Source organism: Galleria mellonella, unplaced genomic scaffold, assembly GCF_026898425.1.
Source record: "Galleria mellonella isolate WM207_F2 unplaced genomic scaffold, CSIRO_AGI_GalMel_v1 utg54, whole genome shotgun sequence".
In the NCBI taxonomy this organism is placed as follows: Eukaryota; Metazoa; Arthropoda; class Insecta; order Lepidoptera; family Pyralidae; genus Galleria; species Galleria mellonella.
The window spans coordinates 3,238,982-3,256,513 of record NW_026442114.1 but is presented as its reverse complement, the minus strand read 5'-3'; the positions used below and the strand labels follow the sequence as shown (position 1 = coordinate 3,256,513).

The following is a 17,532-nucleotide window of genomic DNA, read 5'->3' as shown; positions in this document are numbered from 1 at the left end:
CTATCTCCATCTATTAACAAAACTTTTTTTTAATAAGAGACCTCTCAATCTACAACTTTCTCAGGCTAAAGCGTATCCAATGTCGTCACGTCTCGACACTGCCCAACCGGAAACCGAAACAGACCACTCGCCTGACACCTCGAAGAGGACTAGGAAAAGGAGCGAGTTCGAATCCGAGACGTCAGCAGACGAGTGCGATACCGATAATGAAATGACATTTATAAGGAACCCTAACAGAGACAATAAACATTGCAACGTGGACCTTAGCGCTGGGAATATATCGTTCTTAGGTGCGCTGGACATCGACGAATCGGATTCTGAGAATGAAAACGGGTTGATGGATAAACTGGCGAACGCCATTGGACATTTGTTTACGGAGTAAGTTATTTATATATACTAGTATATGTATGCCATCTAAGTCACAGGCTTTTGGAAGTCGATTCTCTCTATCCATTCCTTTCAGAATTTGGTGTAAGGATATATCGTTGTTCGTTAATTTGGTTTAATTTTCATTTAGACAAAGGATACGGCTGTGGGTATTATTAGTGGTATTTTTATCAAATGATAGTCTGAGGACCAAAGAGAAAATATAAAATGAATAATATCTATTACTACATTTGCCGTGTAGGTCCTGACATAGAATGGGCGACCCCTTCATTTCCCGTGAATGTCGTAACGACTAAGGGAATTATTGATCAAGGGATGGGCAGCAGCGAATACGAATTTAAAAAAGTCAGAGAATTAGGCAATAGTTCGATTTTAGAATCTTCGGACCGTCAAGTATTCTCAAATGAGCTTTTTTTTATACCACTGAGGTGGCAAACAAGCATACGGCCCACCTGATGGTAAGCGGTTACCGTAGCCTATGAACGCCTGCAATACCAGAGGTATTACGCGCGCGTTGCCGACCCTGAAGAAACCTCTTTACCCCCCTTTTGAAGAACCCCATGCTGTAATCTCTTGGGAACTTAGTCTGTCAACCCTCTAACAATAAGTGCGTACAATAAACTTGTATTTGTAGCGACTCGAGTGCAGACGAGATGAGTAATGATGAAGACTCATCAGCTCCCGAACAGAGCGAGCCAGAAGTGTGCAGCGACCACGACGAAGATGGAAAACCTGTCTCGTACATTGACGGGGATAAGGGGAAGAAGGATGTCGAGCATAAAACTGTTACCTTACAGGTGTGGGCATAGGTTATGCTGACTTACCACTAAGTTGTGTCATATGTACTAATATTAGTAACGTTCTTGTGTTTCCTAACTAAGCAGTTTTTAAAACGCAATATTATGCGGATTAAATAAGAAAAAACTGTGTCCCACAAAAAAAAGCTGACTTCAATTGTGACAAAATCAGATTTAAAGTACTGAACCGATTTTGATATAATTTCTACAAGACTTATCTGTAAGTAGATCCTGTTAGATAGAAAAAAAATCCAAATCGTATTAGAACTGACGGAGTTATGAGGTAACAAACATAAAAAAATAGCTGCCCGCTGACGACATGCTTTCCAACTGTTTTGGGTTGACTGGAAGAGATCTCTGTCAGAGATAAGTCCAGCCTTGCTCACAATATTTATAAATGCATTAACAGCAATTTACAAGTGCAATAAAGAATATACATAAAAAATAAAACCGAATTGAAAACCTTTTTTATTTTTAAAGCCAGTTGAAAATACAATCTTCGCTTTCAAAGTAACACAATTAGAATGAAATAGTGTCGGGTTCTCCTATGTTCCATTTTGTGATCATCGAAAAAGTTGTTTTAAGATTCGCCTACATTTTCCTTCATGACCACCAAACGTATATCCAAAACCCAGGAGCCAGTTCGTGAAGATAGCGTGGACTCGGGTCTCGAGACGGAGAGCTTCGCTGAACGTATGTGCACGTATATAATGCTGGAAGCCCGCCACCCGCTGAACGTGACGGTGACGCCGGCGGGGGCGCGCTGCCTGCTGGCGCTGGCCAACGCCTGCAGCGACCGCACCGCTGTCGTCACTGCCATCGTCACCGCTGACTCTGGGCTCGTGCTTGTCAACGATATAGGTAACTCCCTTTACTTGTAAACTTACCAGAGGAACACTTTATACAAAAGTCATTTCATCATACCAGCTTGTCCACTGCTAAATTATATTCAGCCTTCAGCCTCCCCCTTAGGGGATTTTGTCCGTAGTTGCCACGATTGGCGGGCGAATTGGCAACCGTAGTTAGGTTTTAAAGAATTTTTAAAAGGGACGCTGCTGCCCATCCTTTGCCGTCCCTTAGACGATTCTTACGACACCCACGGGCTTTCCCGTGAGTGTCGTGGGTGGCCTATTCTATGCCGGCACCACACGGCCAATAGTCATTTGCAAGAGTATAATTCTCTCATGCATATTTCTGCTGTGAAGCAGCTATGCTTGCATGGCCATGTTTCGGTTTGAAGAACAATATGGCAGTTAAATTATAGGGTTCGAAAGCATAATACCATTATCCTCAGGAATAGTAACGTTGCCACATGCAACTTGACGATATAAACACAAGTGGGATGGAGATCCGACTTTTGCGCGAAGTATCTCTATGGCAGATTTATTAAGTCATCAAACGTAAACAATTCCTTTGATATTGCAAGTGAATGCTTGTTTCTTACCTCCAAAAAAATATGACTGATATGTTTTATTATGTAATAAGGACTTTAGAATGAAAACTGCTAGTTGTCCAATAAGAGTAACTCTATTTCAATATCACTAAGCTATGTACCTCATATAAAGCAATATATCGTCATAGTCGTAGAACACTGACGGATCTTATATATCGTCATAGTCGTAGAATACTGACGGATCTTATATATTGTCATAGTCGTAGAATACTGACGGATCTTTATATGTAATATTTGTCAGATCCGTCAGTATTCTACGACTATGACGATATTATTCAGGTCGCATTAAGAATTCATTATTTTGCTACAATAAACGTTTACAGACTAGAAATTAAAATATAAAATCAAAAACAAATAAAAATCTTAAATCATGAATCAGTTTATAATACGGTCACCACTAACAACTTTATATTCGTAACAGAGACCTAAAGAGTTTAAAATTACCGAAAAGAACTCCCTCTGTGGTGTAACTTAACAGAGACTTAAAGACTTTCAAATTATCGAATAGAACTCCCTCTGTAACTGGAAATGTATTTAGCTTATATTTGCTTCAAACTCTTGTCTCCAATCATCAGGCCCAGGGTCCACGGTGCATTTGAAGACTCGTGCAGAAACAGACCTAGCGGGTAACGATCGTGTACTGGCGATAGCAGACTACGACGTTGACACCAGCAGACCTAGTACACCAGGTAAATAATTACATCTTGAACATTTTTGGCGTGAATATACTGGGTACAGAGGAATAACACCTGAGTCCTCAGGAATGGCAACGCATGGGGGTATCATGGGCGAAACAGTATACTCTGTTATGTCCATGGTACTGCTCATGTCTATAGGCGACTGTTACCACTTTCCATCAGGTGGACCGTCGGCTTGTTTGCCATTCTAAGTTGTATAAAAAAAATAAAAAAATCTTCTAAATTTACTAGGACTATTTAAGGATTTGCTTTAATTCAGCTGATGATTTGTTGCTTAGATGTTGCTATGGGACTTTTTACAGTAGCTAAGCAGAACCGATAAATGGTAGTCCTTTAATTATGGTTATTAATTTTTTTTTTTGATGGGTGAAAATGGTATGGTTACCCCGCCTGCACTAACGGGATACGCTGGCGGAGCACTAGTGAAGGGTGATTGATGAGAATGATAACAGGCCAGTTAGCCCATCATGATGAATTCATCAGGAATTAACCATGATAGTATCCAGGGAGAAGCGCAAGGAGGTCGACCTGGTTGGGTATATTGCTAGCAATGGGATTCTCAGTTTCCATTACTAACAATCCCTTTCTCCTCATGGTTATTAAATTATGGCAGGTTATGAAATGAAGTGACTTTAATAGTTGAAATCCACAAATTGGTATAATTATCATCACCATATCAGCTGTTAACTCGCCTATGCCTTAGGCCTCCCCAAAAAGGTTTTGCCAGTAGTTGCTGCACTTGGCAGACGGGTTGGCAACCGCAGTTAGACTTTGGCGATGTTTTAAGAGGGACGCTGTAGCTCATCCCTAGATTATTAAGTTCTCCTAATCACCTGTTACGACACTCATTGAAAAGGAAGGGGTGGCACGTTCTATGCCGGAACCACATGGCAAGTTGATATACTCATAATTAGCTGAATACAATAATGAATCGGAAATGGATAAGGTTTCATTCAATTCTAAGTAATAAAAAGCATGAGACTTGATATTATTGAATAGACATCTTTTTCTCTTTTCATTTAAGAGTTTCCTCTTGTCGGTGCAACTAATTCATGCATCTTCTTCCAGCCAGTTCTATCCCAGGCCACATCCTTGATCTCTCTATACGACATCTTTTTACTTAATTTAAGTTCAAGCACTTTTGAATAGTTTTTTTTACGATTCTACCATCCATATACCATCATAACCTTCAAGAAAAGAGCATATTCCTTTTTAAATGGCCGGCAGAAAACCTGCAATGCCGTTGGTCTTATGGGCGATCATGGGTGGCGGTAGTCACTTACCATCATGTAAGCAGCATGCTCGTTTGACTTCTGTGTTATAAAAAACAAATCTAATATAAAATGTAATTTCAGTTCAGAATAATAAGGAGTTGTTTCTTTGTTCATATTTTTTTCTTTTTATTTGTTTAGGCTGTGATACGTCGTCGGCTGAACTTCTCGATGACGTGCCTGTGAAGAATGAAATGATTGACGTAACCGACGACTGGGACTGGTGAGCAAATAATTTTGATCACTGTCAATCAATAGGTTTACAATATTTTTTCAAAATTAACAGGTTTGAGTACGTATTAAAAAAATTTTTTTCATGAACTAGGTTGGTAGGTTCTTTATCAAAGTGGGGTCCCCGAGCCTCTACAAGGGGTCGCAGAAGGTCGCGAAGCAGTGAAAAATCAACAGTTCCGTAAATACATCAATCAATCAATAATGTGGAGGGTAGGGGGGTCGCAAGATATATTTACATACTAAGGGGGTCGCAAGATATTATTACATACTAAGGGGGTCGCAAGATATTATTACATACTAAGGGGGTCGCAAGATATTATTATATACTAAGGGGGTCGCAAGATATTATTACATACTAAGGGGGTCGCAAGATATTATTACATACTAAGGGGGTCGCAAGATATTATTACATACTAAGGGGGTCGCAAGATATTATTATATACTAAGGGGGTCGCAAGATATTATTATATACTAAGGGGGTCGCAAGATATTATTATATACTAAGGGGGTCGCAAGATATTATTACATACTAAGGGGGTCGCAAGATATTATTACATACTAAGGGGGTCGCAAGATATTTTTACATAATAAGGGGGTCGCGTCATGAAAAAGATTAAAAAACACTAATCTAGTACATAGGTATCATTGATCTAGTAGTAAATTTCAAAATTGGGCACTTCTTTATGTGGAATTGCGAGATCTATTGGTCTCTATTTTACATAAACAAGAGTACAAATTAAGTTGGCATTGCATGTCCGGTAGCTGCTTCGAAGGAGGCTTCCCAGCGGGCGGCATGTCTCCAGCTCCACCTCCCGAGTACTCCCCGGAAGCGCCACCGCCTCCCAAGGATCTTCGCACTAAACTCACTGACCTCACTCTCAACATTCGCCTGCATGATCTGGATCATCTTACTGTGAGTGTATTGCGCGTTTTTTGTTCTATTTTTATCACTAGAGGGAGTATTTGTATAAAAGTCGTTTGCTTGGCTACCTCTGTTCCATTCGTGTTTTTGCCGTGAAGCAGTTGTGTTTGCGTAGCTGTATTTCGGTCTGTAGGGTGAGATATGGCAATAAAATTACAGGGTACAGAGGCATAACTTCTTAGACTTTAGGAATTGTAACGTACTATATCCACGGTACTTCTCATGCCTATAGGCGATGGTTATCATTTTCCATCAAGTGGGTCGTCATGTCGTAGCTTGTTTGCCATTCTAAGTTATATAAAAAAATAATAATAGGAAAGTAATCGGAGGGACGAACTCTATGGGATTGCATGTTGTTTTGTGTATAAGGGATCTTGAATTCCATTGAATTTTTGAGTTCTATTTAATTCGATATAATTTTATTAGTTTTAATTTTCTACATTAACGAAAATGATTGTAGTTTAAAAATAAAGTGTGATTTTGTAATTGCTCTTATTATTAATTATTATTAGTACACGCCCACGTTAGATTAGTTTTTGTTAACCATGTCTGAGTCAAAGGAAACAGGGCTTAGCTATGGCCATCTTCCTATATATATATATATATATATATATATATATATATATATATATATAGGAAGATGGCCATATATATATAAGATGGCTATAGCTGACGGCCCACCTGATGGAAAGTGGTAACCATCGCCTATAAACATGAGCAGTACCATGGACATAACAGAGCATACTGTTTCGCCCATGATACCCCCCATGCGTTACCATTCCTGAGGACTCGGGTGTTATTCCTCTGTACCCAGCAAAATTCACGTCATATCCCACCTTTCGAACCGAAACACAGCCATGCAAACACAACTGCTTCACGGTTGAAACACGAATGGGACAGAGGTACCAAAGCAATCGGCTTTTGTACAAACCTATACCTTTGGTATATATTTGATATACTATGTATTCTCTTGACAGATATTGTGTCCACAACGCAATGTCTCCAAGCTGCACGTGCTGCATCCGAGCAAGAACTCCACGCGTTACTACATCGTCGTGGAGAGAACATCAAAGTACAACAATAAGAAGATTGTCGTTCGTTCGCCGCTACAGGTAACATGCTCTTTTCAAGCGACTTTAAAACACTGGAGGTTTTCAGTCCAGTGGTAATTTTTATTTATATAAATTACACTATATATTACTTGGTAAATTCTGAATGGATTCTAATTTTGCCACAATTGAAGTCGGTTTTTTGTAAATTCAATCTTAAATTATGCAAAAACGTCTTGCCTATTGTATATGAATATATATATATATATATATATATATATATATATATATATATATATATATATATATATTCACATATATATATATATATATATATATAATGAATGATAGTGGCATGGTAACTCCGCCTGCGCTAACGGTATACGTTGACGAAGCACCAGTGAAGGATGATAGGTGAGGACGATAAAGCAGATCAGTTAGCCCATCGTGACGAATTTAACGATAAATTAGTCACGATGATTTCCAGGGGAAACCGCGTGGAGGTCGACCTGATAGGGTATATTGATAGCAATAGGGTGTAACCTCCCCATTACTAACAGTCCCTTCCCCCAATTTATTATATATTAAAAACAATTCGTTGGAACTTTTGATTTCACTTAATGTCGGGAAAGTGCTTTTAAAAATGAATAATAATCTTGAATCTTGAAAACAAGGAAATAAATAGATAAATAAATAGTTTATATTGTCAACTCCAAATGTCATCGATATATATTAGGCAATCACTGAATGAATTTGATAATCCAATTTGTGCCTGTCCTTACCTAACTTCAATTTTACTCTTCACGCTTTATTGCCTCGCGGAGGACAAATTATAAATTAAATATATTCAGCTTCGCAACGAGACGTCGTACGCTCTGGAGCTGTTCTACAAGAAGACTGACCTGCAAGCCGTCGGCGCCGACTTGATTGGCGCAGTGACGAATCCGTTCGATGACAAGCTGCGACTGGCCGTCATAGCGCCGCAGGACACCTACAACGTACCACTGTACATAGCGTATCATTGCAAACTGTTCCTGCTACCTTCGAACTTTGAGTGAGTTACCTGCTTTGTACATTTTGATCTTAGATTTGATAGATATTTTTTTTTATACAACTTAGAATGGCAAACAAGCTGACGGCCCACCTGATGGAAAGTGGTAACCGTCGCGTATAGGCATGAGCAGTACCATAGACATAACAGAGTGTACTGTTTCGCCCACGATACCCCCAATGCGTTGCCATTCCTGAGGACTCGGGTGTTATTCTTCCGTACCCAATAAATTCACGCCATATCCCGCCCTTCAAACCGAAACACAGCCATGCAAACACAGCTACTTTACGGTTGAAACACGAATGGCACAGAGGTACCCAAGCAATCGACTTTTGTACAAAGTCTCCCCCTGGATAGTGTTTTTATATAAATACTTTATCAAAAACACGTCAATATTTTTTTAATCATGTGTGTGTAGGGTTGCCATAATGTACATTTACTACTCAGTAGGTATATGGGAGAAATCTATATTGGAATGTTAAATTCAAAAATAAAAACGCCTCAAAATTACATGTATATTTGAAAGAACGGTATAAACAGTGCACAATTTCATTTATATTCATGTATAGTCTTAAAATATTTTTTGATTTGATTTTTAAATAACTAAAAATGGCCGCCATTTTAATCAATATATGTATATTAATTGTAATCAATATAAACATGTGTTTATTTGTAAAATATCGGAAGAAATAGTTCTAAATTTAAATTAAAAAAATTGATTGGTCTAATGAAAAATTTTCAACTCTTTACTTTTATAACACTGAAAAAATGGCGCCTATTTTGATTTAAAAGAAATATGTGTCAAATTAAGTCATTCAAATGTCAAATTAGCTGACTAAATGTTGACACATTTTTGACACGATGCTCTACCTATGTAATTTAAGGTTTTGGTATATTAGTTTGGAAATCCCTTTAGACATCTACTCTAGAATGTCTAAACTGGGGACCATATGTTAGAAAAAACTGTACACTGAACAACTAGGGTGCTTATAAGATATGCGACCTACTAGTATCATCTCTAATAACCTATGATTTCCGATTGACCCCTCCCGAGAAATATCTTAGAAAATTCCTGATGCATCGTCACGATGCATGAGCTAATTGACTTGCTTTCATCCTTATCCATCACTCTTCGTTTGTACCCCGCCATTCTATGGATCTAGATTGAGACATTTCAATTTTCCACTTCCAGATATAACTAGGACTATAACAAATAAAATTTACTATTAAATTTTTTTAATAGTAAGTTAGGACGTAAAAAAAAGATTAATATTTCCTATTTTCATATATTAATTCAACAGGAGTTACCAGACTGCCACTCAGGGTATTTGGTGGATGGAGTTGGCAAATGATTTAGGCACCGCTCGTGACGTCATCTGCCCGGCTAAAGATGGCGGCGATGACAGGATATTTGCTATGAGGATAATAACCGTCGAAGGTACGAGACTACGAGCATTTTAGTTAATATTAATTGTGGAAATGTTATTAGCATGTCGAACACATTGCTTTTATGTTTTTCATAGTTAAAATAAAAATATAGCCTTCTTGCTATTTGAAATGGCAAGTAGTTGACGACATATATAAAGCTCAATTCAGGCCGCATATGAAATACTGTTCTCACCTATGGGCAGGAGCGTCACAGTACCAAAACCTTCCGTTAGACCGCATTCAAAGTCGGGCAGCTCGAATTTTTGATAGTCAACGCCTTACTGTCCGACTTGACCCACTGAAACTGCGCAGAGATGTTGCATCTCTGTGCATCTTCTACCGAATTTATCATGGGGAGTGTTCTGAAGAATTGTTCGGACTGATACCTGCTGCTGATTTTCACCACCGTACAACCGCCACAAACTAAAGTTTCATCCCCATCATCTGGACGAGTGGCGGTCTTCCACCGTGCGTTTTTCAAGGCACTTTCTTCCACGCAGAACCATTTTTTAGAATCAACTTCCAGCAGCAGTATTTCCGAACCGATACGACAAGAAAAGAGTATATTCCTTTTTAAAAGGCCGGCAGTACACCTGCAATGCCGCTGGTGTTGTGGGTGATCATGGGCGGCGGTAGTCACTTACCATCAGGTGAGCCGCAAGCTCGTTTGCCCCCTGTGTTGTAAAAAAAAAGACATTGCCGTTGCAAAATGGTAACCTGCGCGGTAACTGTACTACAATTGAACAGATTTATGGATATTATATACTGTGACGTCCACGTTACTTCTCATAGGTTATCATTACATATTCTATTATTTGACTGCTAACGTATATTAGTTTAAACCAAAAACACGTACTTAATGACAGAATTACATGACAAGCGTAGATTAAAGTAATTCTGATGATTTTTTCACAGTAGTATATCAATTGATTTTTTTTTATTTTATGTATAATATTTATATTACAAGATGCTCCATAATATTTTTATTTATTCAGGTTGTCAATCACACAAAGTAAGCCGAAACATTCCGAACTACTTAATCCGCATTGTACCGCCCCTCGCAATATACAACCGGCTGCCCCACGCGCTGCAGCTCAGCAGTGGGCCCACAGTAACTGCGGGTGGTGCGGTGGACGCGGGGGCGACAGTGCCGGGCAGGTGGCACGCGCGGGTGGAAGCAGGTGAACGCGCGCACACGCATGCGCTGGACCTTACGCGGCCGCACCGTCTCACACTCGAAATGCATTATATGGGGTTACCATGGACCGGCAGCTTCACGCTCTCGCAAGGTGAGTCGATCACAACATTATTAATTGTTTTAATATTTTAGCAAATGTGTTGCATAATACTATTGAGGACAGAAGGGGAAAAATGTTAGGACACTTGATACGACACGACGAACTTACGAACATTATAATAGAAGGTAAGATAGAAGGAAGAAGGGGGAGAGGGAGACCGAGACATAGTTACATCAGGCAAATCAAGGAAGGAGTTGGTGTCGTGTCGTATCAAGAGGTGAAGAGACTCGCTGAAAATCGTAGTGAGTGGCAAGAGCTCCACCGACAAGAGCGCAGCTCTTAAATGGATAGATAGATAGATAGATAGGTTGCATAATAGAAACTCCGGCTCGAAGGATCAGTAACTGTACCTGTAATTATTGATCCGTCGAATCAAAATTATGAATTCTGATTTAAGGAAAAGGTTTCACTTAACTTATGCTATGTTATAATTATTGTCGATATAAATGAAGAGATTGATTTAATCATTTTTCATCTTTATTTATAATCATGACGAAAATTAAACGTCTTTAAATGCTAATTGCTTTAGTAATATTTCAGATTTAACGGAGAAGATCATAAGTATGAGTAGCGAGTTCGAGGCGGACGGTAAGAATGGAAAGCAGGTATTGGTGTGCGTACGCGTGGAACGCAACGAGTGCTGGCAGTTGTATGTGCACGCGCAGCATTGGGTCATCAACAAGACGGGCCTGCCGCTGCAGCTTAAGGTTCTATATTTTGATATTTTAATAGTTGTACCCCAAGGTTTGATTCTCGGTCCTTATTAGAATTACGAAGGTTTTTTTTTTTTATATTATCTAATTTAAATCAAAACTGTTGTAGTCGTACATGTGAATTTTGATATTTTTAGCTGTACCTACCTCAAGTTTTGATTGTTAGACCTTTAGAAATAGTTAGAATTTGTGGTCCTTTTACATAAATTAGCTTTGTTTTGAGATTTTATATGTGATTAGATTTTTAAAATTTTTAATTGTACTAACAGCGTTTGATGTTTGGTCTTTATAATTCATTGAATATAAGTGTGTTTGTTTTGTATGCTATAAGCAGTTAAGTCTGTTTCTAAAACAGTAACTTGAATAGAATCTGTAAATAATGAAATGTTATACGCTGCTTATGCGCTACTTATTTACTTACAGGCTGCTAATGATAGGTGAGAATGAACAACTGACTTACAGTTGTTATTGTAACGGATTTACCGAGAAAATTACATGATGGTATCCAAGAGGGGTTGTGTATCTAGCAACGAGATTTTAATCTCTATTTGAATATAGAATGAGCTACCCCTTCCATGCCTGAGGGTGTCCTAAGAGGGGATTAAGGGAACTTAATAATCGAGGGATAAGTAATAGCGTCCCTCTTAAAACATCATCAAGGCCTAATGACGGACCAACCCCTCTACCAAGCGTGGCAACTACTGGCAAACAACTACTGGAACTGAGTGTTGACTGCCAAAACTGTTTTTTTCTTTTAGATGTACATATATCGTATTAAATTATTTCATTGGACCTATCGCTAGTTGTGCCGTTAATTTCTATCATTAATATCTTATAATTTCACTGTCCAATCTATCTCTTCTCTTTTCTTTCGGGAAGAATGTAAAGGCATTGAGGGGTAGTGAGACGGTGTGACGATTTTAAGAGAGTCGCAGGGAATTACTGGATGCAAATAGCGCAGGATCGTGTTTTGTGGTGTAGTAAAGGAAGATGCCTTTGTCCAATTTTGAATAATAGATAGATGGGCTGTAATGATGATGATTTTGAATATAGCTTTTAAACCGAAACAGCCATGGACAGTAGAAGCCCAAGTGGAATAGAGGTTGGACATCGGTTGTGTGAGTAGTGTGAGCGGAGGGGCTTGTGTGGCGCAGGGCCGGCAGTCGGAGGCGTGGCACGCGGTGTCGGAGGAGCCGCTGCTGTGGAGCGCGGCGCGCGCGCGGCGGCGCGGCGAGCGCGTGCGGCTGCGCGCGCACCAGTCGGGCTGGTCGCGCGCCGCGCCGCTCGCCGCCGCCGCGCCCGGCCTCGTCGTCTGCGCGCACGCCGAGCGCCGCACCACCTACCGCCTGCTGCTCAACGTCAGCCTCCCCGCTTACTAACTAGCAACACCCCACCAGGGGAGGGAACGACGGCTGATAATGGAATGGTTGCCCCGCCTGCGCTAACGGGATACGCTGCCGGAGCACCAGTGCAGGGTGATAGATGAGAATGAAAACAGGCCAGTTGGCCCATCATGATGAATTCATCAGGAATGAACTGCTAACAATCTGGAAACCATCGTTAACAATTCTTGTTGAATTCGTCACGATAGGCTGACCTGCTTCATCCTCACGTATCATATTCACTGGTGCCCCGCCGGTGTATACCGATAGCGCGGGTTGGGTTACTAATCCATTATCACCCAATTAGAAAAAACACCCTATCAGGTCGACCTCCATGAGGGTTTCCCTTAAAACTATTGTAATTAATTCTAGTGGAATTTGTCACGATTGGCTAACGGGTCTGCTTTCATCGTTACTTATCACCCCGCACTGGTGCCCTGTCAGCGTACACTGATAGCGCAGACGAAGTTACCATTTCATTATCACCCATTAAAAAAAAACTCGCCAGATGTACTAACCATTACCTATAGATATCAACAACCCATCATACATCACGTGTTCCCATTCATGAGGACTGTACTGCTACGTTTTCGTGCCAAAACACAGCCATGTGAGCACAACTTTGCGGTGGAAACACCAATGAGATAGACAAATGACTTAGCAGACGACATGGTATTTAGCTCCGAGTATTTCGACGCCATTACCATTAGGGGGTAAAGAGGTTTCTTTAAGGTCGGCAACGCACGCTTAATACCTCTGGTATTGCAGGTGTTCATAGGCTACGGTAACCACTTACCATCAGGTGGGCCGTATGCTTGTTTGCCACCTCAGTGGTATAAAAAAAGTCCATTAAAAAAATCAACTGATAATGCCAAGGTGCAAGAATATTGATAGTATAGTACTAGTCGAGTGTGCTAGAAAGCATTCCTTACTCCTACATGATCCCCTCCAAAACATGAAGTAAAATTTAGAGGTTTATTGATTTAGTTTTGGGATCCCAAACCGCATCAATCCATGTCTGACTGAGACGATGCTTACCACTTTTAGCATCACAGTCAAGCATTGTAAAATGTAGTCTGTAATCAGTTTTCAGTTTCCTTACTTATCTTGATCATCCAAATACTTTTTTAAAACAGAACCAAAATATATAATCTATAAACGATATAAACTTAACTTCAATTTAATACTTTTAAATTTGTAGGCTCAACATATTAGTCTTTTGTTTTTGGCCCATACATATTAAGGCCATTGGATTTGAAATAAATAGTTGAAATAAAAATTCTCTTACTTCCAGGTGACTCTATCAGAACTTTGTCCTCAATTGACAAAAATAGTAACACTCCTACCATACTTCCTGGTGTACAACGACACCAAACGACATTTGCGATTCATGGAGGAGAACGAAGCGGCAGATCTCTGGTTCGACTTAGCGCCGCAGCAGTGTACGCCGTTCTGGCCACAAACTGACTCCATGTCAATGCATTGCAAGTACAGGGACTCCACTGTGGTATCACAACACTTTCCGATTACGAAGAACCATTTCACCGTATTGAGGATGGATAAAGGGGTGAGTAGAATGGATGCTATAATATTTAAAAATAACAATAGTATTTAGATAGGAATAAGGTGAGCCGACACGTTTTTTTGACCCCTCTGGGTATAAATTATAATAATAATATAAATAAATAATAGAAAGCAAAAGAGAAAGTGGAAGAGGAAGACTACATGGAACTGCATGGGACAAATAAAGGAAACACTAGGCATCATGTCGTATAGGAAGATAAAGGATATGGCCTGGGATAGAGCTGGCTGGAGGAAGATGCATGAATTAGTTGCACCGACAAGAGGAAACTCTTAAATGAAAAGAAAGATGGCATAAAAATCAATCACGTCTTGACTATGGAACTGAACTGGTACTGTACAATTATCCGCTTATCAAAAACGTACACATTCTAAAAGGGTTTTTGGTAAGAATTATGGGAAAGGAATGTATGATTACATGTAAATTATGTCTTTCTATTTAAGGTTATGGAAAGATAATTTTAATAAACAAAAAAAAATTAAGCGTTTTTCTAATAAATACATAAGCTTAAAATTATCTACTTACAAATACTTAATAGCTAAATTGAGCTAATTTGTCCTATTCTTTTTTAAACAATACTTTACTACGGATATCCGTAGGGTTTGGGTCGTGCAGGCCTTTCCAACGATAGAGTTCCATCGTTGTGTAGCGTATAGGCTGTGCCTTTTGACCTGTGAGTCCATATCTTAACAGCTTTGAGATGAGCATCGCTTTGCTCCTTCGCGGCGGACTGAGGTGGCGCTGGCTCTAATTCGGGAACTTTCGATGCTGTAGCATACGACGATAATGACGGTGATGATGAACTTCTTTTTGGTGTTGTTACCTGAAATAAAATTGTTAGTTTACAATTTTGCAGGATATTTAATACCTACTACATAGTTTCATTCATTCATTCATCTAAACAAATGGGGACAGGCGTGACACAAGTATATTTTAAATACACTACAAACTTTTTTCCATATTTTTTATGCAACTTAGAATGGCTAACAAGCTGACGGCTCACCTGATGGAAAGTGGTAATCATCTATATAATATTATACGTTAATTTGTACATTGATTAATAAAAAATAATTAAATAAATATTTTTCGCTAGTTTTCGAAAAAAAAAATTTCTTTACGACTACAATTTTGATTGTCCTCATTCTAAAATACTTGTTCCATTTTTATTTTTACGTCGAATATAATAGCATAAATACAAAATATGCTAATTAGGTACATAACAATATTTTTAATTAAATACTTACAGTGTAATGTGGGACATGGTACGAACTAACTGTATGCAGTTTTGAATTATAATCCATCAACGGTAAATCTCCAAAGTTCTCAATTTTGTACGAACTAGATTCGGCCTTGACAATTGTTGGTACATTATGTGTAAAAGATGCGTCGAAATCTGCTTCTTCTCTAAGATTTACCGGTTTTGGTAAACGTTCTTCCTGCATTGATTTACTATCCGTGTATAGAATACCATTATTAAAATCGGGTATTTGATTTGTTTCTTTACTAACTTGTGCATTCAAAACAGTTATTTGACTGTTTTGTATGGATTCTTCTGTGTCTACATGTGTAGAAAAATCTATGTTGTTCATAAAAGTATTTGTGTTAACAATTTTTGGCTGTATTTCTTTCGTATACAGATTGCTAAATTCATTATCGTATCCCTTATTATTATTATTACTTACGTACGGACCGTTTAGAGAAAATTTTGGGTTTGAATCTTCTTGTCCACTTTTATAAGGTTTATTATCCTCTCGTAATTCATTGTAATATTCAATTTTATTTTTTACATAATCTGTATTTTTGTTTTTATCTTTTTCACCAGCAAATTCAATGATCTTATCCAAATCCTGCTTCGACAGGTATTTAATTATATTATTAACGTCTTCATCACCTAAACCTTCACTATTAGGTCTTTGATTAACCTTCATTGGTCTATAGTTAGAAGGAACCTCTTCAACTTCCATGTAGCCTGGTGGTGGTGTATATGAAATTACGCCTCTTTGGTAGGTGAATGGTGGCCGTCTATAAAACCTTGGAGGTGGACTTGAGTAGTACTTTGCTCGTTTAACCCTGACATAATCTGACATCCCCCTATGGTGGTCACAATCACTCTTTATTATTACTATCACTGTACACAACACTAAAGTCGTTAAAAGTATTTTAAATGCCATTGTCTCTATATATCATTCAATGCGTGGACTTTATGAAACTGAGAGGAAGTGAAATTGTTACTCTAGTCTTATAACAGTTGTAAGGAAAGTGGTGTTAATTGAGTTAGTGTTGTGGTGCCGGGTGCCGCGCGACATGGATTACGTCAACTATTTATGTAATGTAAACTTTGTTAACTTTAGGCGCTTGTATTCATTTTTATAAGTCAATATCTTTGACCTAGTTCAGTTTGTGTGAAGAAATTATTCATAAATTCATATCTATGAATAATTTCTTACAATAATAATTAATTAATTATTAGTGGTTTACTTTTTCTTAGCTCATGAATATATTCGCATTCATTTTTACCTTTCTGCATAATTCTAATATCTCAATAAACAACTCGTTGCTTCTCTTATGGCACATATATTTAGTAAAGTCTTTTCATTGCTTGTATTTATCGATTTTACTAACATTAAAAAAAAATTTGAGATTGCCTGACTGAAAGTCATGATCATTATGTCAATTTTGTATTCCTTTTTTTTTATATTAATATCCGCCCCCTATGTACTTTTCATTGTAACAGATTGTGAATTGTTAATCTTTGTCGAGTGCCCACGATACTCATACAGGTTCGCCTAGTGTGGGGCCTATTGTATTTTGTCATTGTAACTTTGTGTTTTTGTCAAATAATATTTCTTTTATTTCTATTTCTATAGGTTTCATTGTACTATTTGTGTTACCTGACCGGTTTATGTGCTAACTATCTCTAGCATCAACATGATAGTAAAAGATATCTTTTAATATTAAATTAAGTATTCTTTAGTTTTGTTACTGGTGTTATAAAGTGTAATTATAAATCTGAAAATAATAAGTAATTAATTCAGTTTAATAACCATATATCAACCGTTAACTGATTGACCGCTACTAAAAAGAGCCTCTGCCATAAGAGGGGGTTTGCCAGTATTGGCCATGCTTGGCAGGAAAGTTGGCAACCGCAGTTTGGCTTTTGGTGATGTTTTAAGAGTGACACTGCTGCTCATCTCTCGACCATAGTTCCCTTAGTCTTACGACACCCATGGGAATGGAAGGGGGACCTATTCTCTGCCGGAACCTACA

The 17,532-nt window shown here is 38.6% G+C and overlaps 1 protein-coding gene across 4 annotated transcripts in view; it reads left to right on the top strand.

Moving 5' to 3' along the window:
• Nucleotides 1-17,532, top strand: part of LOC113509831 (intermembrane lipid transfer protein VPS13A-like) — a 64,118-nt gene that overhangs the window by 31,772 nt on the left and 14,814 nt on the right. For all 4 annotated transcript variants that reach the window (XR_008253282.1, XM_031910848.2, XM_026893260.3 and 1 more), the window contains exons 31-43: nt 65-378; nt 1,022-1,184; nt 1,820-2,045; nt 3,213-3,326; nt 4,748-4,829; nt 5,603-5,753; nt 6,740-6,874; nt 7,663-7,865; nt 9,164-9,300; nt 10,286-10,579; nt 11,129-11,295; nt 12,456-12,659; nt 13,978-14,250. Coding sequence is in view for 3 of the 4 variants with exons in the window: in XM_031910848.2 (XP_031766708.2) it covers nt 65-378; nt 1,022-1,184; nt 1,820-2,045; nt 3,213-3,326; nt 4,748-4,829; nt 5,603-5,753; nt 6,740-6,874; nt 7,663-7,865; nt 9,164-9,300; nt 10,286-10,579; nt 11,129-11,295; nt 12,456-12,659; nt 13,978-14,250 (2,463 nt within the window). In the remaining variant the exon portion in view is untranslated. The remainder of the gene's footprint in view (nt 1-64; nt 379-1,021; nt 1,185-1,819; nt 2,046-3,212; nt 3,327-4,747; nt 4,830-5,602; nt 5,754-6,739; nt 6,875-7,662; nt 7,866-9,163; nt 9,301-10,285; nt 10,580-11,128; nt 11,296-12,455; nt 12,660-13,977; nt 14,251-17,532) is intronic.